This window comes from Papaver somniferum, chromosome 3, assembly GCF_003573695.1.
Source record: "Papaver somniferum cultivar HN1 chromosome 3, ASM357369v1, whole genome shotgun sequence".
In the NCBI taxonomy this organism is placed as follows: Eukaryota; Viridiplantae; Streptophyta; class Magnoliopsida; order Ranunculales; family Papaveraceae; genus Papaver; species Papaver somniferum.
Window position 1 is genome coordinate 46,118,515 of NC_039360.1, and position 20,927 is coordinate 46,139,441.

At 36.4% G+C, this 20,927-nt stretch overlaps 3 protein-coding genes, 1 long non-coding RNA gene and 1 pseudogene across 6 annotated transcripts; 2 read left to right on the forward strand and 3 right to left on the reverse strand.

Moving 5' to 3' along the window:
* Positions 1 to 750: 750 nt before the first annotated feature.
* Positions 751 to 1,170, reverse strand: LOC113359391. Its single transcript, XM_026603033.1, has one exon. It carries the CDS (start codon positions 1,168 to 1,170, stop codon positions 751 to 753), a length of 420 nt encoding a protein of 139 aa, XP_026458818.1.
* Positions 1,171 to 5,270: 4,100 nt separating this feature from the next.
* Positions 5,271 to 11,461, forward strand: LOC113356055 (annotated as a pseudogene).
* A 151-nt stretch (positions 11,462 to 11,612) lies between these two features.
* LOC113356056 lies at positions 11,613 to 13,360 on the forward strand. Of its 2 annotated transcripts, XM_026599069.1 has the most exons (3): positions 11,613 to 11,873; positions 12,010 to 12,262; positions 12,859 to 13,360. In XM_026599069.1, the coding sequence occupies exons 1-2, from the start codon at positions 11,777 to 11,779 to the stop codon at positions 12,237 to 12,239; spliced, it is 327 nt and encodes a 108-aa protein (XP_026454854.1). In that variant the 5' UTR covers positions 11,613 to 11,776; the 3' UTR covers positions 12,240 to 12,262; positions 12,859 to 13,360. The 2 variants fall into 2 exon arrangements, with proteins under 2 accessions (XP_026454854.1, XP_026454853.1); XM_026599068.1 differs by lacking the exon at positions 12,859 to 13,360 and having other exon boundaries at positions 11,615 to 11,873; positions 12,010 to 12,511.
* Positions 13,361 to 17,291: 3,931 nt separating this feature from the next.
* Positions 17,292 to 18,606, reverse strand: LOC113361221. 2 transcript variants are annotated; one of them, XM_026604533.1, is made up of 4 exons: positions 18,501 to 18,606; positions 18,254 to 18,379; positions 18,065 to 18,141; positions 17,292 to 17,513 (listed from the first exon to the last, which is right to left on the reverse strand). In XM_026604533.1, exons 1-4 carry the CDS (start codon positions 18,589 to 18,591, stop codon positions 17,433 to 17,435), a joined length of 375 nt encoding a protein of 124 aa, XP_026460318.1. In that variant the 5' UTR covers positions 18,592 to 18,606; the 3' UTR covers positions 17,292 to 17,432. The 2 variants fall into 2 exon arrangements, with proteins under 2 accessions (XP_026460318.1, XP_026460319.1); XM_026604534.1 differs by having other exon boundaries at positions 18,033 to 18,141.
* Positions 18,607 to 18,940: 334 nt separating this feature from the next.
* LOC113361222 lies at positions 18,941 to 20,079 on the reverse strand. Its single transcript, XR_003365013.1, has 3 exons — positions 19,726 to 20,079; positions 19,366 to 19,553; positions 18,941 to 19,094 (listed from the first exon to the last, which is right to left on the reverse strand). It is a non-coding gene; the product is annotated as an uncharacterized LOC113361222 (long non-coding RNA).
* Positions 20,080 to 20,927: the final 848 nt, after the last annotated feature.

Sequence of the window (20,927 nt, forward strand, 5' to 3'; positions counted from 1 at the left end):
CAGTATGCGTATGGGTACGCATACTTAGTTCCCGGACTTCCAACAACCAACCATTACGCGTACGGGTACGCATACCATGGTTCCCGGTTTTGTATTTTACACAAATGTGAATACACACTATGTTTATATCGAATCATGGTTACATGTTCTAAACCCTCATTTCAATCATTGAAACATTCTTGGAAGACGACAATAGCTGTCTCACACAAACTATTAGCTTCAAAGCAATTTTCAAGTGATTGAATGATCAATATGAAACATTTCGAGTCTACATCAAATGACTATCTACACAAATCATGTAAGATGTTACAAGGCGATTTTCACATGATCATCTTTTGACTTTCGTCAAGAATAAAAGATGAACTTGGTTAAAGCGAAAGCTTACCAACACATATTTCGAGAAATATATAAGCGAGATAAACTCGGCTCGAAATATCAAATGTGTATAATTGAAGTCTATATAGCAATACGACTTTTGTCTCAAATAAGAGATAAAGTAGATAGACTTTTGAGTGATAGGTGTGTTCAAGTGTCCATATACCTTTTGTTGATGAAGTTTCACAAGTTCCCTCGAGTAGTTCAGCGTCTTCATTCGATGAACGCTGTGAAGTCTAAAGCTCAACTACACTTACTATCCTAATCCGAGACTTAGCTATAAGTAGACTGGAAATCAAGACTTATAGTTTTGGCAACTAAACTTGACAAACAAACTTGAGATAACAATGCATGTGAGTTCGATAGAGCAGTGCTCTAACAAGTTAGTTTGGTGCCACAAAAATCCAGACGTGCTTGTAGATGCATCATGTCTTTTTGAAAATCATTCACTTTGACATAATCCAGTAAGCAAATTTCATTCCATTGGACTTGTAGTTGTGGAAGTAAAGAGTCGTGAATATTCCCGAAATGACTTTCGAGAGCATCCCATAACTCCTTTGGTGTTTTCATATGGTGGTAGCCTAATCGTAAGTTAGGGTCAATATGCTTATTGACGAACATGAGGGCATTGTCCTTTTCTTTTTCAGTCGCTGGAACAACATTTGCAGCGGTTGAAGGCTTGATGGTAGCGGTGTAGTATTTCGCCACAAAAGTAGTCTCCACATCAGCTATCCAACGATGGTACTCAAGTCCAGCTGAGTCCAAAAGTTCAAATTCAGGTCGAATTGGATCCATCTACAAAAGATAAGAGTAATGTACATTAGTATGACTAATTCCAGTACTAGATTTCCAAGACCAAATTTCTTAATGGTCAAAATTGATTTTTAAAAACCAAATTTCTTGATGATTCTTAAAAAAATTTGGTCCGTCAAAGTTAATAATCAATGAACATAACCCCAACAACGTCAAATACAGAGATAAAATGGCACTTAAAGGGTTTCACTTCTCAAGGCATGGCAGACAACTCCTAGTGGATTACATCACACTTATAAACATAAAATAATAAACAAAAATTAGTTTAGGTATACCTTTTGAGGATGGGATTGAAAACAGAAATAAAGAGAAGTACGAAATCCACACCGACGACCGTGCTTTTCCGAAACTGATTTGATGATAACCGTTTTTTTTTATTTACAGCAGGGTTAGAGCTCGTGCTCGACAACATCTTGGACTGATAATTTGGGAAAAGTAAAAGGGAGAACTTCTTATTGATAAAAGTGGCAAAGATATTACATAGGCATATAATGTTCTTTATATACATAGTAAGGAAAAACCCTAATCATCTAACGAGCACATCCATGAGCCCTAGGCTCTATAAGGCCTATTCCTATGGGTATGGAAAAAAAATGGTGTTTGGCATGCCAGGTGGCATGCTAAACCATTTGCGCCACTATGGGAAAACCGACTAGCGCTGGAATTTCTACCGAACGATATTGATTAAAGTATTTATCGCTGGTGATATAATCAATACCGTTCGATATTATCAAATTCGCTGTCGATATAAACAATATCGCCAGCGCTTAGTATTCTATCGCCTATAACTTCCGCAGCAACACCATCTCAATCTTCACAATCCCTTCTCCTCTTCTCCTCTTCTATTCCCTTCTCAACTCTTCTTCCCTTTTCAAAAATGGAGAGAATAAAAATAAACAGAAAAACCAAAGGAAGTACTAGTGCCCCAAGCAGTGGAATAAATTTTGTTGTGGATACAGATTATGAGTTTAATAATGTTAGACAAGTAGCCGGTGCAGGTATTTTCCCCAGTCACCTATCTGATCATCCGGAGCGAGTTAATTCGGTAACGTTAAGAGGTGGATGGACCGAGTTAAAAGTGATTTATGAATTACTTCCCCCAGTTGTTCAAGAGAGAGTTAGAAGATATCCTTGGCGACATATATATCTTATTAACCCAAGAAACCACCGGACTCAAGGAGTTCAAGTTATATTTGAAAGATGGTGGAAAACTACAAACACGTTCCTTTTCAAGGACTTTGAATGCGGTAAGTTAGTTTTTTCCAGTAATTTCTTTTTTAGATTATGTATTTAGTTTTATAAAAATCAACAAACCCTAATTATGAATAATTATTGTTAATAGGAGTTTCCCCGCTAGATTTGTACATATTAACTGGAATTCAATGTAAGGGAACCTTACTTCCATATAACACACTAAACTGGTTGGCAGAAGACAAATGAAAACAAAGACTTTCCTTATACTCTAGTGAATTAGAAGGAAATCCAGCACATAGACAAATAAAAGCAGGAGGGTTAAAAGTGGTTAGGTTGAAAAGTTTTTTACAACGTTATGCTAGGAATATGGAAGAGAACGAGAGTGTTGGTAATCAATATTTGTTCCCTGCCCATTATGAGGAGCTCAAAAGGGTGTTTATCTTATGGACACTAGGCCAATGTCTATTTCCAAATGCTAGCTTAGTGGTCTTAATTGGTTTTCTCGAAGCATTAGAAGACTTAGAGCAAGCACCAACATATGATTGGGGGTCTCCTATGTTATCAGAGATTTACATGCAACTTGGTGTAAACTCGACGTGTTTCAAAGATAGTTTCAATGCTTTTTGGGGCGTTCTGGAGGCAAGAACCAATATTTTTCTAAATATTTGTTTGTTATTTTCACATTGAAAATAATAACCAATAATGTTATTATTTGCAGTATTGGTGGTATACATGGTTCCGTGTAGCGGAACCTTCTCTTAGGAATCATACCAATGTTTTTCCGATCATAAGGAAGTACGATTCTAGAATTGGGAACCTCAACAGATTGAAGATGGTCAACATACCACTTTTATTCATAAGATTCAGCAGTTAAGTAGAACAAGCAATAACTTTGTCTCCCAGCCATATGAAGGAATACCTGAGTTCGAAGAAGAACAAGCTCAGGGAATGTTACAGCTAAGCCTTACAAGGATCGTGTTATACAACCCTATTTCTCAAAAGGGTGTTTGGTATTATGGTGAAAGACAACTTCTTCAGTTGCAAAGAAGATCAGTTATATCCGTCAACCCCTACCCTAATTCTGAGATTTCTGCAGATGACTACTTCAAATTGTTAAGGGAAGGTCATCATTGGAAAGAAGTTGATCAATTGATTCAGGAGCCAATGTATATGAATGATTACATATTTTGGTTTGACATTATTACAAGTCCAATATTGCTATGCAACCACAAAGTTTGGGTCGATTTGATTTCCCAGCTTTAGGTAGGATGCCACTTGCTGATGACTATCTTCATTCCCAACCTCCATCAGAGACGGGCGACGCATGTGCATATCCTTCTCAAAGTTCATCATCAATTATGCCACCATTTTCTTGGGAGGTACAGACTATATCCTCCACATCTGGAGATCGGTTGTTACTTATCCAATTAATTCCAGTGCACCTGATCGGAGTAATCCATACTGGGGGATCAATGCCACACCGGTGGAGTATCAGAATCGGTGTAACGATTTTGATGCTTTTGTTCAGGGATTTCAGAGATTCCACTTTGAGGAGTTGCAAAGACAGAGGGATGAGTTGATACTTGACATAAGTCCAGGATTTGGAGGTTATGATAGTTCAGGTAGTACTAGGGGAATGAGTCCCGGTGGTAGGGGAATGAGTCCCACTGGTAGAGGTGGTAGAGGAATGAGTCCAACTGGAAGTCATCAAAGTCGTGGAAGTGAAAGAAGGCTGAAACGTCGTATGCAGGAGAGACCAGAAAGTTCTACTCCAAACCTAGTTTTGATACTCAAGTAGAACGTAGAGTTGTTGAAGACATAAGCATGTATACAACTCCGGCACATCCGGTTGTACAGATGGACATAATGACTCCTGGAGGTGGTGTGAACTTAGAATTTATTAGGCAAGCGAAATTTGTTTACCCCAATTGCCTCAAGCTCATCGGCATTTCAGTTATATCAGCAAAATCCTCCACCATATTAACAACACGCATTTCAAGATTGTTATCGTGTACCCTTGAAGCCTATTAATTTCCAAGGTTTTGGTGATTCTGATGAGACTCAACCACCAAGTCAGTCTCAAACCGAGCCAAGTCTGTCTCAAACCGAACCAGGCTCGATAACTGAAATGTTGAACAGTACCATTGATCCAGAAAATATGGGTAATTGTGTCTTTGGTCAAGAAAGAAACGGTCAAGGAAATCAATAATTTGTTTGCATAGTTTAGTATCTTTTAATTATTTCAAATGTAATCTTTTTATTTTAATTAATGAAAACTATCTTTTAAATAAAACTAGTTTTACATCTCAACATAATTATCTCAAATCTATATCCCTTGGAACCCCAACATCGAATTACAAAAATATTTTCTTAAATTGTGATAATCATGAAAAATATTTTCTCAAATCTATATACCATCGGGTGTTTATCATAATATTTTCATTGATTATAATCATGAAAAATTGCAGCCGTTGGATGATGAACAAATCAATGATAATAATACCACCGAGCGACATCATGACTATTGCTGGCGCTTCTCTAACTGTCGAGCGATTGTTTGACCATCGAGCGATGGAGTTTCTGTCGCTCGATGGAAACTCTGTCTCGTATGCCTATATGCCAGTCCTGGCATATTGGCATACCAGTTTGGCATACCCATAATGGATACATATATGCCAGATACCAAATTTTGGCATGTGCATAGGAATAGGCCTAACATAGCAAAATATTTCCGTTTCTGACTTTTAAAATTGATTACATTTCTACTTCTGATGTCCAAACATGCTCTAGCCTATGAGAAGATTTTGGGTCATAATTAGGTAACAAACATTTCCGCATAAGTAAACCCGGAACTATTCACAAAAGCTTTCTGTAGACGGCCAGTCGACATGACATTCCCACGCTAAATTTGGCGAATTAATCGTTTCATTCTCTCATCCTCAACCATTTTCTTCCCGATCTTTTCTCTCCATCCATTCTGGTTTATATCCTTCTTCGTATCAACAGAAACAGAAGAAAAACAAAGTTTAGGTCTTGTTTGGTTATAGTGTTTATCTGGTATTCACATTACGAGGTATGCAATAATAACATTTTTGTCAGTTTTTTTCAAATCAATTAAGTTCTGATTTTATGAAATAACTTACTTTCTTTAATCTGGACTCAATTTCAGGGTCTGTAAATCGGATTTTAAGTTAAGATATATGTAAAAACGTACAGCTTCTTGATTTGTTAATGACATTTTTGCATCTATGGAGATTGTGTGGTAAAATGTTATGCTTTCGTCTGCTTTAAGAATGTGAATTCTGATTGAGGTTGCTATAGGTTTGATTTGATTAGCTTGTTTGGGAGTCACGACACAACGTAATTGAGTTTCGGCATTAGTGTGTAGATTCAGAAGAACACTGTAATTAAACGGTTACATTTGTTCGAGGTGGCCTCGTTGATTTGTTGATTTTGATTGATGGCTATGGCCTAGATGTGTTTCTGTGTTTTTGCGGTGTCTCAGCTTTTGGTTGGTCCCAATGGCTGGTGGCTCAATAAGTTCACAAGAAAGTGCAGGAAAAGGAAATGAGGTTGCTCAGAAGTTTATGTTTTTGCATGGAGATTTGGATTTGTGGATTTATGAAGCAAAATGTTTACCGAATATGGATTTAACTACGGAAAGGATGAGAAGATGTTTTACCATGTTTAGCTCTTTTACATCTCCAATCAAAAGAAAAACTGGCATTCGTAATAAGACACATAAAATTATTACCAGCAACCCTTATGTATCGGTGTGCTTAGCAGGGGCAACAGTTGCTCGAACTAGAGTGATTTCCAACTCCGAGAACCCACTTTGAGACGAGCATTTTTGCATACCGGTAGCTCATCCAATAGCTAAAATTGAGTTTCAAGTGAAGGACAATGATGTTCTTGGTGCTCAACTTATAGGACTGGTGGATATAGCGGTATAGAAGATTCTTACTGGAACAGAAATTAGTGGATGGTTGCCTATTGTGGGTTCTTACAATAACCCGTTGAAACCTTACCCTGAGTTACGCTTTTCTTTGCAATTCAAGGCTATTAAAGACAACCCACTGTACAGAGATGGTGTTGGTGCTGGGGCTGATTACTTGGGTGTTCCTAACACATATTTTCCACTTCGAAAAGGTGGACAGTTGACTCTTTATCAAGATGCTCATGTACCGGAAAATATGTTACCTGAAATCCCATTAGACGGTGGAAAGGTTTTCAGGCAAGGTCAGTGTTGGGAAGATATATGTCATGCCATTTTGGAAGCACACCATTTGATCTACATTGTTGGTTGGTCGGTATATCATCGTGTCAAAATTGTAAGGGAGCCCACAAAACCTTTGCCGAATGGAGGAGAACTAACCCTTGGTGAACTTTTGAAGTACAAGTCACAAGAAGGTGTCCGTGTTATGATGCTTATTTGGGAGGACAAAACTTCACATGATAAACTTCTATTGAAAACAGTAAGCTATCTATCTGTCTGTCTGTCTCTCTCTCTCTCTCTCTCTCCATCCATCCATCCATCCATCCATCCATCCATCCATCCATCATCCTTCCTTCCTTCATTTTTGTTAAATTTGTCTTTTAAGTTTTGCCTTCAAGGTAACCCCAGGTGTGTGCACTGGATAACCAATGTTTTTACTCTATGTAGTTGGTTCTTTATTAACTGATATGGTTATTTTATAGAGAATTTTTTTGGTTAATCATTCAGACTTTACCCGACATGGTTGTCATAAGTTGATTTTCAATGGTTAAGTTTCAAGGTTTTCTTGTCGAGCCAAAGTCATATGGACGTTATGCCGTTCCCATGCACTAAGTTCTGTAGGCTATTATTTTGCTTCAATTTACCTTTCTCCATAAGTATTTATCTTGTTATGGATCATAAGGATAAAGATGTTTCTGTAAAATTCACATTAATGTTCCCTTGTAAGACATGAATCAGAACCAATTAAGAAAATTGACCATCTTAAACTCCAAGAAGTTCTGCAATGAAGTCAAATTTCAACTACCCTTTTGTACTTGTCCCTGTGGTTAAATACAAGACTAAACTAAGCATAGATCTGATTGCAGGATGGAGTAATGCAAACTCATGATGAAGAAACTAGAAAGTTTTTCAGACATTCAAATGTCCATTGTGTGTTGTCGCCACGTTATGCCAGCAATAAGCTTAGTATCTTTAAACAGCAGGTACTAAATCACCACTCTTTTCCATATATTTAAGAAGCAAGGAGTACTTCCATTTGGTATTTATTATTTGTATTTACATGCACATTTACTGATATTTCTTTGAGTAAATCTTTCAACATAGGTTGTAGGAACATTATTTACCCACCATCAGAAGTGTGTTATTCTCGACACCCAAGCTCCTGGAAATAACCGAAAAATATCTGCTTTCGTTGGTGGATTGGATCTTTGTGATGGAAGATATGACACCCCACAACATCGCCTCTTTCGCGATATTGACACCGTCTTTGAAAACGATTATCACAATCCTACATTTTCTGTAAGTGATTATACTTCCACGGCAATTAGCAATTTATATGTTTTAACAGGACACACAAATTTTCTTGCTGTGAGACTTCTACCAATCCACATGTGATGGGTGGGTATCTTTGTTTTAGTAACTTTGTGGTGCTAACCTGTTTTATCACTGTGGACAAATAATCTCAGTGCACTGTTTCGAACAATCCGCTTGTCCTGTCCTAGAGTTTTTGCAGTTTCACCAATTTTCCTTTTATTTTGATATTGATAAATATGTACAGAGTCGGGGCGGCCCAAGACAACCATGGCATGATTTACACTGCAAAATTGAGGGCCCTGCTGCTTATGACATTTTGACAAATTTTGAGCAAAGGTGGAGAAAAGCCACAAAATGGAGAGATTTCGGATTCAAGAAAGTTGCACACTGGCACGATGATCCATTATTAAAGCTTGACCGGATTTCATGGATACTTACTCCTAAACCTGATGATGATCATAATGTGCGTGTTTCCGAGGAAGACGATGCTGAAAATTGGCACGTGCAGGTAGTAAAGAAAATATATTTGTGAATCTCTTTGTTTGCACTTCCTTTTCTTATCTCACCATTAAATTACAAAAAAAAAGAAAAAAAAGAAAGGAATCCAAAAAGAAAAGGAGGAAAAAGACATAGATGAAAGTTGACCTCTGGAGACATGCTTTTACAGGTGTTTCGATCAATTGATTCTGGATCAGTCAAGGGCTTCCCAAAACTTGTTAAGGAAGCAGAAACACAGGTTTGAACAGATAGCTCTTACATGGCTCATTTCTTCACAGTTTATTGGCAGAGCTGGCAGTTACTTATCTGTTCTTGTGCAGAGTCTCGTCTGTGAAAAGAACTTGAAAATAGACAAGAGTATACACACTGCATATGTAAAGGCAATAAGATCGGCTCAACACTTTATATACATTGAGAACCAGTATTTCGTCGGATCGTCTTATTATTGGCCATCGTACAAAAATGCAGGTTAATTTAAGATAAATATGTTCATGTCGCATTTTGTTATGACATATTTGCAATAAGACTTGTTTCTGCGACATCTTTGATTACCTTACTAGCAATTCAGTTTCTCATAAAGAATTTTGCTTATCATCTTGATGATCTGTAAGAACTGTGAAGTAAATTCACATATGTCATATCTGTATTCATTCGTTAGAGCAGGACTTGGAATTTTCTTTTTTTCTTTTTCTTTTTTTTTCAGTGTGGACTAAATGAAATGATCAACTTACGCAGGAGCGGATAATTTGGTGCCCATGGAATTAGCTTTGAAGATTGCTAGCAAAATCATTGCAAATGAACATTTTGCAGTGTATGTAGTAATCCCAATGTGGCCTGAAGGTGTCCCAACTAGCGCGTCTGTGCAGGAAATCCTTTTTTGGCAGGTGAACCTACATTTACCTTGTTTACATTTGAGACTGATTACTGATACAATGTTCCTTTTGGACGTTCCTCAGCTCTGTTTCAGTCCATCACAGATGCATTTTATTACATTATCTGTTAAGTTTTTCGGAAAATTTTGAGTTTTGATTCGTATTCTTGGATGGCTGTAAAGAATAATCAGTCTTACCTCTAAACAGACAGATGCGGGGTGTAGGAATGTTGATGAGATTTTTATGAGGTCAAGCTAAAGCAAATATTACATTCTTGCAGGGTCAAACAATGGATATGATGTACAGGATTATCGCACAAGCACTTGATAGAGCAGGTCTTTCTAATGAAAAGCATCCACAGGATTACTTGAATTTGTATTGCCTCGGTAAGCGTGAAGCCGGTTCAGGAGAAAGCTCATTGCAGCATAGTCAGCAATCCGATGCATTGGTATGACCTAGAAAAAAACACGCTGAGTTGATGAAATGTGCATGAGTTCTAAATTTCAGGAAACAAAAGGAAAAATAGCTCAAATTTTTCGTTTCTCTAGTGATTTCAGGATTGTAACTAATCTCGCCTTCTTAAAGGCCTTTACCATTATAATTGGTCTCATAATATCACCATAGTTTTAAAAATGTGAAAGCAAGATTGATTTAACCATAGTTTCACCCTGTTGCAGTTTGCAACTGTGCTTAATTTACACTTTTTTATGTTTCTTTTACAGAAGCTGGCTAATAAGTTTGGTAGATTTATGATCTATGTTCATGCCAAAGGGATGATAGTGGATGATGAGTATGTAATAATGGGGTCTGCAAATATTAATCAGAGATCTTTGGATGGTTCAAGGGACACGGAAATAGCGATGGGAGCTTACCAACCCCATTACAAGTGGGGAGGAAAGAAAAATCATCCACATGGCCAGGTTTGAACATGAACCCCCTAAGAAATTGCAATTTATTTTCTTGATAAATTACATTGCATTTGTTAGTTGAGAACTTCTTGAAAACTAAAGATTCTTTTACGCAATATCAAGTTTGTTTCGAGGTTTCCTAATTATTGCATTTCAAAACAAATTCCATCACTGTGATTCATGTAAATGGTTTAACGCGTAAGTGTACTAGTGACTGTTTATATTTGGAAAAACATAGAAAGTGGGAGAAACAAAAGAATCAAACCCAAGCTCAAACACAGAATGGATGAGCTTTATGTGGATAAGTCTCAATAGCATTGATAATTTAAAGTTATGATCAATTTAAACCTCTTTCATAAACCCATGTTTTATCTGCATACGGCAATGGTGCACCAGTACTGTGCTTTTCCTATATATGCTCATAATGTGGAGTCAGTTCTTGTGCCTCAAATAGTTAGCTCTAGGTTCAGCATCCCAAGTAATAACCTTGATGTAAAAATATGTGGGGTTACAAAAATGTCTTTTATGAGTCTTGATTTTTGGTTCAGTAACTCATTGTAGCACCATGGTGTTTTCAGGTGTATGGTTATAGGATGTCTCTCTGGGCTGAGCACCTTGGAACCCTTGAAGACTCATTCCGTGAACCACAGACGCCTGAATGTGTTAAGCGTGTTAACGAGTTAGCAGAAGAAAACTGGAAGTTGTATGTGTCAACCAAGAACGAAGAAATGAAGGGACATTTGATGAGATATCCGGTAAAAGTTTGTAAAGATGGGAAAGTCAAACCGCTGCCTGAATATGAAAACTTCCCTGATGTGGGTGGTAAGATTCTTGGAGCACCGACAACTCTTCCGGATGCTCTAACAACATAGTGATAAGATTGTTTTATAACAAAGCTGGATTTACTTAAACAGCAAAAAGCATTTAGAGCATCGTAGGAAAGTTCTCAAGATTTATTGAAACCACTGAATATATGAGTTGACAAATTAACAGTATAGAAGCTGAAGATCACAGTTTTAGGTAATTCTTGATATGAATGTTCAACTTCAATGGTTTCCATGGTTTGTGTACATTGACAACTCTTAATACGAGTTATATTGCAATAGTCGTCTTAATACTTCAATGCAGAACTACTTGGATTAAGAGCACCAGCCAACTCTCAACTGCTTCTGATTGCTGATTTTTTGAGAAATTGGCTGTTGTTCATATTGTTGTAACTTGTAAACTGAAGGTTATATCATATTATGGTACAGTTAAATTTTTTTGGAGTACACAGTTTGACACTTGATGCTATTATGTATGTGTTGTGTTTGGAAAGTGCTTCTGTTAAGTTAAAAACACCGAAAAGTTAGTTTGGCCAAAGACTGGCACTTATAAGTAAAGAAGTCGTAAAAAACAACTTCTAGAAGTTGCTTCTGGATAGTACTTCTTCTACTTCAGTGAGAACCTAAAAACACCCTTTCAGATCTCTTATTATTTTCTGTAAGAGACGGTGTTTGTCACTCACAGTTTCCCCCTTTCTCCTCTCAAGTCTCAACTCCCGCCCTGTAACATACACTCTCTCTTTCTCTCTGTAGGGGGAATCCATGGAAGATGTTGTGAGGAAGTTCTTCACCACATCAATGCTTATGTGGATAGCTCCAATCGTGATTCTATATGGTTTTAACAACAACTTATTTCCTGGTAATCCTTTTTTTCCATATCCATTCTCTTATTCAAATTGATTCTTTAATTAGGCGAAATTTTCAATGTAATTAATAATCAGGTTATAAAAGCTGTTTCTGATCTGATTTTGTTTTGTAATTTCACTGTCCAACAGGGTCAAATCAATTGTCTTCTCATTCCTTAACGATTTTGAGCGGATTGCTTGCTGTTATCTCTGTCAATATTGTAATTGCATTCTATATTTATATGGCGATGAAAGAGCCCTCCAATAAGCACGAGCCTGATCCTGCTTTTCTTGCCGAAGCTAAAGCAAGTATCAAGCAGCAACAGCCCACTCCAACTGAAACTGAAGATCTTTCCCGAGATCGCCAGAAGCATGAGTAGAGATGGAAACGTGCAATGACCAGGTTCGGTTCTCATGGATTTTAGTTAGCCGAATGAAGTATTTTAGGTCGTAGGAAAGTCTGAATCACTTTTAGATAGAACATACATCAAACAATTTTAGCTCGATTCTGTGGAATACTTGAGATCATGTATAATTATACCTGGATTGTTAATGTTTGATTCACTATTGTACGACGTCTCTTTGCGTGTTCAATCTTGTAGATACCTGTTGGTTATATAACTTATATCATATCTCATGTGTCAGATAACAACTTTTCTGTTGATGTTTGGCTTTCTGATCTTTTCTGTTGATGTTTTGCTTTCTGATCTTCATATAAGGCTATTGTCTATCCTTGTCTCCATGACCTTGTTGTAACGCCCGTAATCTTATCAGTGTTAGCTCATGTTCATATTAGCATTTCCGATATTCTTAACATAGAAATGTAGCTTCTACAGTACCTTCCCCTAACTTGGATTCAAGCTGAGTTTTAGGGGCTTGTATCTGAAGGGAGAAATTTGTGATTATGGTTAGGAGGGATTGTTTTTCAAGATTAAAGTTGTCTTTGGTCATAAATATTCACAGAGAAATTTCCTTAAAATTTGCTCTGATGTGATGTAGGAATTTTTGGGTGCACTTTCTACAAACTTGGAGTGGACTTATTTGAGTTCTACTGCATTTATAGTCCAATGATTGTACGATTGCTTCTCAATGTTGTTTCCAGGCTCTACTTTGTTATCATTGACTCGGCTGTATTTAGATAATAATAATAGGTCCCTGCATAACAAGGTCTGGAACCACCATTTGAATATCAGTTGGCCCCGATTTTAGACCAATTGCTGGAGGTACCTATCTGCTGCCAGCCTGCCACGGCCCTGATCATTTGCATTTATGAATATACTGATGTCAGTGATGTGAATGGGTGGAGAAGGTTGGTAGGGCATTTGTTTTGTGTAAGCACGACTCTCCATGATGCTTAACTACAGAGTAAGAAGTTTGTTTTGAATAAAAAACTGGATTGAATTGAATAGCAAGCTTCAGTGGTGGAAAGGTATATAGATACCGGGAAACTACAGAAAGTGGACCAACAAATTCGGAGGTGCAGATCAAATATTAGGTAATTCTTAGGATGAACACTAGGGATTGGCAACTCCAACTTGCAGGAGGATCAAAACTGCTGCAGTCATCTTATCTGTTAAGTGTAGAACAAGTTCAGTCTTGTTAATATATTTATGCTTTCGGAATACATTAACTAATCACGTCTTGAAGATGCTATTCTGTCGTGATTGGATGTTGATGCTTCGGATTCTCTTTAGTTCAGATACTTGTAGTTGGTGAGAGCGAGTCTTATGGTGGAAGAGTTCCATCTTCCACGCTACCTCAGCATTCAGAAACGCTAATCAAAATAGCGTTTTACGCTAATCAGAATAGCGCTAAAAAAACGCTATTCAGAATAGCGTTGAGCGCTATTAAGATTAACGCTTTTTTCTCAGCCATTAAATTTTCAAGGCCTCGTTTTCAATCTACGGATAGAAAAAAAAACGTTCAGATTAGCGTTGAGCGCATTTCTGATCGTCGTTTCCTGTCTTCTAATGCGCTGTTCTGAATAGCGTTTCACGCTAATCTGATTACCGTTCCCATGGATTCCACGGGATTTCCCACAAAACCATGGAACACTGCTTGGATTTTTTGTGGAAGATTCCAACTTGGAAGCCACTAGACTTGACATTCCACAGTTTTTGCACACTTGAAATAGCTTGGATTCCCCATAAGAATTGCTAGACTTGACATTCCCCAGTTTTTCCACACTTGCAATAGCTTGGATTCCACTATAAGACTTGCGCTAAATAATACTTGCTTCCATAATTGTTGATTAGGTCATTACATGATGGATAATGGATGGAAACACCACAATACGTGGTTAGCAAAGAGTTTGAACCCCTGTGACCCAAAGTTGGAGAACCAGAATCAAATTTGAATAGAGTTCTTCAAAGTCGGTCTAATCCAACTAGTGGCGACAACGCAATCCTCTTTCAAGATCTATCATTTTTGCACACTTTTGAAACCCAGACGGAAAGAGAAATGGAGGATAGTCTCTCTCAACAACTGGTAAGGAACGGCAGATAGCACCGGCCAACGACCCTTTCTTTTGTCATGGAGGTAGCTATCAGCCTTAGGCAGACGGTCATTCATAGTATCTTGTCCCATAGTGCTCTAGAATCTCTAGGTAAAACCTTAGAAGTCCAGTTAAGTAAGACGGACCCCAAGTATTGTAGCAATATTCAGAGATACCAACTAGGCCGCATGTAATAATTGGTTTAGGTACCGATCAAAAAAAAAATACTCCTAATTGGTTTGAACCCTGATTTTGGGCATACCTAAATCTTTCTAGGGAAAAAAACGGTTTAGTCCAAAAACGCGTTAAAAAATATGGATTAGTCCCTCCCGAATTAACTAGGTACAATTTAGTCCAAAAGTTATTTAAAATATGGAAAATACACATATATCCTTCCTGATTTACAATTTGGTCCAAAAATTTACAATTCAGTCCAAAGTGACTCATGATGATTTCAGCAATTTTAAACAATATAAAAAAAATTAAAAACAATTTATCTTTCAAACCGTGTGTCCAAAATTCGCAAACTTTATAAATTCGGAAAGCTCTTTCCGGAGCTAGAAAAAGAGTACCCATTTGACTATATTATTCTCATTTTTTTAAAATCTTAATTTACATTGGTGCAAACATGTACCTATCTACAAAAAACAAGAAAATCCTAATACAAGACAAGATGCACCACTTCGTACATAAAATGGAATTTCAAATGGATTTGAACCATCAACTTCCACAAACCTTGTGATAGGCTTGGTCTCTCTATCATTTTGAGCTTATGAGTCCCTACAAATAAACAATAAAAAGAATCAACATGCGCACAGTAACAAATAACAAGAGTACATGTGTACCAAAAACATGTGTACAAGTCCATACCCATGGACATTATCGACCAACATGTATACAACTATGTGCACATCAACAATTACCAAAAACAACTGCAGTGTACAATAATGTACATATGATTTTGCTAGATATCATATGAAACAAAAGTAAAATAAGGTTCTACCGATATTGAAGATGTTTTATCCTAAAATAAACTTTTTGCAGACATTGTCCAGCCTCCCCTGAATCTAATAATCTACTATTTCCGGTACTCACGATTATAACAAATTACTTACTTGGACAAGTACGTTTGTTGCCTTGTATGTGTATTCAAATAAGTATTGTGTAACTAACAATTTAGAAAGGCATACATGCCACTATTTATAAATCTGACATAAATATGTGGTTTGTCCTTCTTGTGAATGAGGGCTACTTTTGGTGCACTGCTGTTAAACAGAGTACACATGACATTTCACAAGTTTTTTTAGGAATTACTGTGGTGTACAACTATGTATACCTACAAAAATCAACTGAAGTTCGGAATGAAGTTACTAACCACTGCTGTTAAACATAGTACACGTGGCATTTCACAAGTTTTTTAAGGAATTACTGTGGTGTACAACTATATACACCTACAAAAATCAACTGAAGTTCGAAATGAAGTTACTAACCAAATGAAGAAATTCTTGTGCTTTAAAATCAACGGAATATTCTCTCGCCTAAGGTCCTTTTAACAATAATGTCTCACTGCAACTCGTCTAAACCCTGCAAAATCATTACAACAATAAATATTAGGCATACGTAAAGGACGACAATGACTATAAATATGCTCCGATTTATAGTATACTGCAGTTTTAACAACTCATTAAGTATGGGCACACATAAAGGGCCACAATGATTCACAACAATCTTATAAAGCTAAACCAAGATGATCAAGAATCAACCATAATTAATATGCTAGCAAATATTTTATCCTTAATGAGGGAAATTGCTCTGTTATAAGATTGTTTGACAGGAAAGAGATTAAACTGCAATCATGTGTGTGTACATCGAATAAGAAATCCAAAAAGAATAAACAACATACATAAAAATACACTGCATAAAACTGGTGTACAAGTGTATACACCTCGTGTAACAAGCACAGAAAAACAGTACACTTTTATGTGCACCCATATAACAGATGTACAACAAAATACACCAATTAATTTCTACTATTAGGATCAAGAATAATCTTTAGACAAACTATATTCAATGAAAGAACAACAAGCAGGATGATTAAAAAAGGACAAGAAAGAAATAATGATCAGGGGATGTCATGCCATGGTCATTTATACCTGTAATATTTTTACTAGAGAAGTGTCCTCCATAGATTTTTGACAACCATTTCAACATCATCTTGCAAACAGTTCAAGCAGCTTCAACATTTGGGATGGACTGTTTTGTTTTCGGATGACATCGAAAACCTGATCACAACCACACTGGTATTTTCCTTCTTGAGAAGCTTCGATACTTCAAATCTTATCCACAATATGATTTTCTCATGTATCTTATGCTGTAAGATATCATGTCCAAAAGGTAAAACGAAACATACTGCTGGAATATGGCAACCCCTAGTAAGCATTATTTGTTGTTAATAATGAATACTACTGATGACAGTATCAACTATGTAGGCATTAACAATAAAAAGGTGTACAACTATGTGCACATTGACAATAAATGTGTATAATCATGTACACATTAATATTCAGCATGTGTACAATTATGTACACATACGCAACGCACATCGATTGTTTATGCTGACAAGATGTCAATTTGAGAGGAAAGTTAGAAAGAACGAAAATGATATCTACTACTCGACATCCTAAGTGATAGAGTGTACTGCCTACAGAATGAACCACGCAAGATATAGAATATAGAGACTAGACACATTCCAACCTTAGTAATCTTCCATGCAACGTGTATCTACCTTTCCTTGTAATTATTGGTGAGCATCTCAGGTGAGTTGACAATATATATATATATATGTATGAGCTGGAAGTGAAAATGAATCACTAGAAAATGACAACAAAAAAATCATTTGAGAATCTAACATGAGATGATACAGGTTCCAGTAGTTTTATTTTCTTATTTTCTCACAACTCGTGTTAGTTCAGAATATTTAATTACTAAGATCCTAGTTTCAGAGCACATGATAAGAATACAATATTTGGTATTGAGACGGTAGAGCTAAAAGAGTATCGTAAGGATTCTTCAAATATCTCTAAGAAGTTCCACCAAAATGGAATGCTCCAACAACGAATTTTATTGATGCTACCTTTGATGCTTTCCTATGATTCTCCACCTGAACAAGAGGATGAAAACTCATTGCGTCACTTTATGATTAACATCAATAATTAACCAACCGACCGACTAATAAGTTCCATGCGAAAAATAATACTAGAGCCCCTTTCAGCATCAAATAAAATAATAAGATTTAAAGTTGTATGATTATGTACAAATTACCGACCAACTGGTGTACAACTATGTGCACATAAACATCAACCGGTATACAAATATGTGCATACTGAAAAGCAACATGTGTACAATTATGTACACATTAAAAATCAAACATGCGTGCATTAAAAATTCAGAGAAAAGAAAACAATAAGGATAAAAATTACAAAGTGTTTAGATCAACCTTAATCACCTCAAGTATATTGGAAAAATCAGATGTCTCCAACTAATTACCCATTTAAATAAAAAATAATAAATGTCACCATAAATAAAAACATAAAAATTGAAACAAATCATATATTTGGATCCATAAGAAAGGTATTAACAGTGCGAACTCAATCAACTTGGACAAAAGTTTGACATCTACCTGTTTTATAAAGGAATTTTATAATGACGTACTTGGGAAGTGCCACCAGGAATAAGGATCCTTGAATCGCATTCTCGTACTTTATAAATCTCGAATGTGGAGAGAACACCTGAATCATAAAATAAACATTAGTAACCTTTGGAAATCAATTAAAGGTAGCCACATAAACTAACAAATGAAGACAATCATCCATAAATTTGGAGGACTATACAGGTGTAGACCTTTGAAGAGCCCAGTTAGGCCACTATTTTTACTTCCGCAGTGATCGATTAGAAATTTACTTTCACTGATACCTCCCGTTCCAGCATCATCTAGCTCACCACAATCCAGTTCTTTGTACATGCTATCTGCAAATCCGGTAACACGTAGAAATATGTGCAGGAACAAAATAATTTTAGTTGGACTTCAGAGGTATATCTGGCGAACAGTCCAAGTTTTATCAGTAAATCAAAATTAGCTGAAACAAACCTTGGAAACCAAATATCAATTTTCCTTTTAGATGCCCGACACCCTTCTCGAGAGCATTAATTAAAGTTTTCATTCCATTGTACTCTACCATTTCAGGTGAATCGCCTTTTATTTGCACAAGAGAATAAGCAACGAAGTTGGCCAACAATGTGCTTGCACTCCTTTTAGAGTTTGTGAACAAGTGAAACATACAAGGAGTTGGAGTTCTGATATAATATCATAAAAGCATCAATAATGAGTGTATTATGCACCAATTGCATGCACACTCTTTGTGGTGCAGGACAAATATCATGTGGGGAAAAGTTGGTGAATTAATTGACGGCTCTTAAAGAATTAAGGAGGTCAAAGTTCCACCTTATTCTTTTGTTTTTTTTGTTGATCGGTAAAGTTTCACCCTATTCAACACATTACAAGAGAAACAGAGTATCAGTGGAACAAACCATTACTGTCTCTAGGAACTGTTATCGTCAAGGCTCTGACATCATGAGTGTGAGCTCTTACATAATCAACATAGACCCACTTCTCCATCACTTATGTAGAGGAACTAGCATTGCCATACTCGATGGTATCACTAGAGAGCTTATATCGAATTACCTGTATAGCAAATGATAACACATATTATTAGCATTACACAAATAAGAAGTGAACCGTAAGATCAAAACCTGAAAATATAACAACCAAGGGTTTTCAAAGCTGGACCTCTCAATCAATGTCTAAACATCACAAAATTTCAATCAAGAAGAACAATTAGGGGAAAAACCAGATTTCTAATACTAAAATATCGAAATCAACAAAAAAATAGATAAATACAACGACGATTTCTTAACATTATAATCAAGAAGAACTAGTCAGGAATTGAACTAACCCTTCAAATTTGAGTACGAGATTAAGGTCTATTTGAGTATTGCTGAAAGATATGGTGTTGATACAGGGAGCTCCATAAAATCGAACTTATCATCATCATGTCACTTGCCTTCCTCAGAATGACGCTAATTATTGTGTGTAGCTTCATCAACTAAATCTCAATTCCTTGAAGGTTGTTTCTCTAATTTCCTAACCACAAATAACACAAATATTTAATCTTCATAAGGACTAAAGTATCCAAACCTACCGAATCTCAAACTCTAAAATCTACAAAAGAAATAATAAATCATATAAAGAAAATCAAAATTGGAAGGAATAATTACAAGAGCTAATATATCAACAAGATATGCTCGTCGTTTACCTTACTTTATATGTCATCTCACAAATCTGTCGACAATCATTTCCATTAAAATGATGACTCAAAGATGGAGTAGTAGAAAACCTAATCGATAATGGAGACGAAGAGAAAATATCGATTCTATCAGTAATTGTTCTTCCTAAACATTTTTTTTGCAATTGTTGTTGGTGATTTCTTCTCTCTTCCACACAGTTTCAGCTAATTCTTCAAGAACAAATATCGATGATGTGGGATTCAGGCATTAATAGATTTTGGTTTTGAAGATGGAGATTGAATCGATTTACGTTTTTTAGACCCAATTTACGAATTTAAAGTCCGCTGATTTACATCAAAACTTGGTGAGATTTTCTTTCAGGTTTCTCCGTCGACGAAACCTAATTCTTTTCAGGAACGAGAAGAGAGAAGAAATGAATTAGCTAGGAACAAACTACTGTAGATTTTGTACGAGGGTTACTTTTGTCATCTAAAAAATACATTTTGGACTGAATCGTTTGAAAAAGGATTAACTCGTTCTACATTTGGTAAATTTGGACATCCTAATACTAGGCTTGAGGGCACTGGACTAGAGTGTCTAAAGCGCAACTAATTTGGGATTAAACGTCAATTTTTACATCTTTCTAGGCATACAAAGCAATAGTCCTAACTTGGGTGACCTTATAAGGGGTACCCTATGGGTAGTTCAATTACCTATATGCCCTTAAATATTATAAATTACTAATCTATCCCTAACCCTAATACAAAAACCTAATACAAAAAACACTAAATCAGTTTTCTAGTCTTCTAGTCTTCTTCTTCCTTCCCTCCTCTGCCTCCCTCACTTCATATCGCATCGTCGTGAAAATGATAATCGTTGATTCATGAAATTGACCGTCGATTAAACTCTACTATATAATGGGTCGTCGTAAAACTGTAACGCGTTCTAATAGATCAATTGAAGCACCAAGTGAAGATGAAGATGTAGAACAAAGTGAAATCCAACCACAATTCGAACCGGAAGAACAAAGTGAATAACCAACACCTGAAATGAGAATAAGAAAGTAAGTTTCTACAAACCCATCCTGTATTTGATGTTTTTGATTGGTATAATAGGTTTAATAGTCAAAAATTAGGGTTTTGCGACGGTTACAGGGTAGGGCTCGGCTTAAAAGTATTCCCAGATTTGCGCGGAACTGTTCTTGAAATTGAACTCTGAAAATGCATATGAA

Coding starts and splice junctions, on each gene's coding strand:
- LOC113356056 (XM_026599069.1), top strand. CDS start 11,777: ATGGAAGATGTTGTGAGGAAGTTCTTCACCACATCAATGCTTATGTGG. Junction 11,874..12,009: donor TAACAACAACTTATTTCCTG/GTAATCCTTTTT, acceptor ACTGTCCAACAG/GGTCAAATCAATTGTCTTCT.
- LOC113361221 (XM_026604533.1), bottom strand. CDS start 18,591: ATGGTAGAGTACAATGGAATGAAAACTTTAATTAATGCTCTCGAGAAG. Junction 18,142..18,253: donor CCTAACTGGGCTCTTCAAAG/GTCTACACCTGT, acceptor TTTATGATTCAG/GTGTTCTCTCCACATTCGAG. Junction 17,514..18,064: donor TTCCTGGTGGCACTTCCCAA/GTACGTCATTAT, acceptor CCTCTTGTTCAG/GTGGAGAATCATAGGAAAGC.
- LOC113359391 (XM_026603033.1), bottom strand. CDS start 1,170: ATGGATCCAATTCGACCTGAATTTGAACTTTTGGACTCAGCTGGACTT.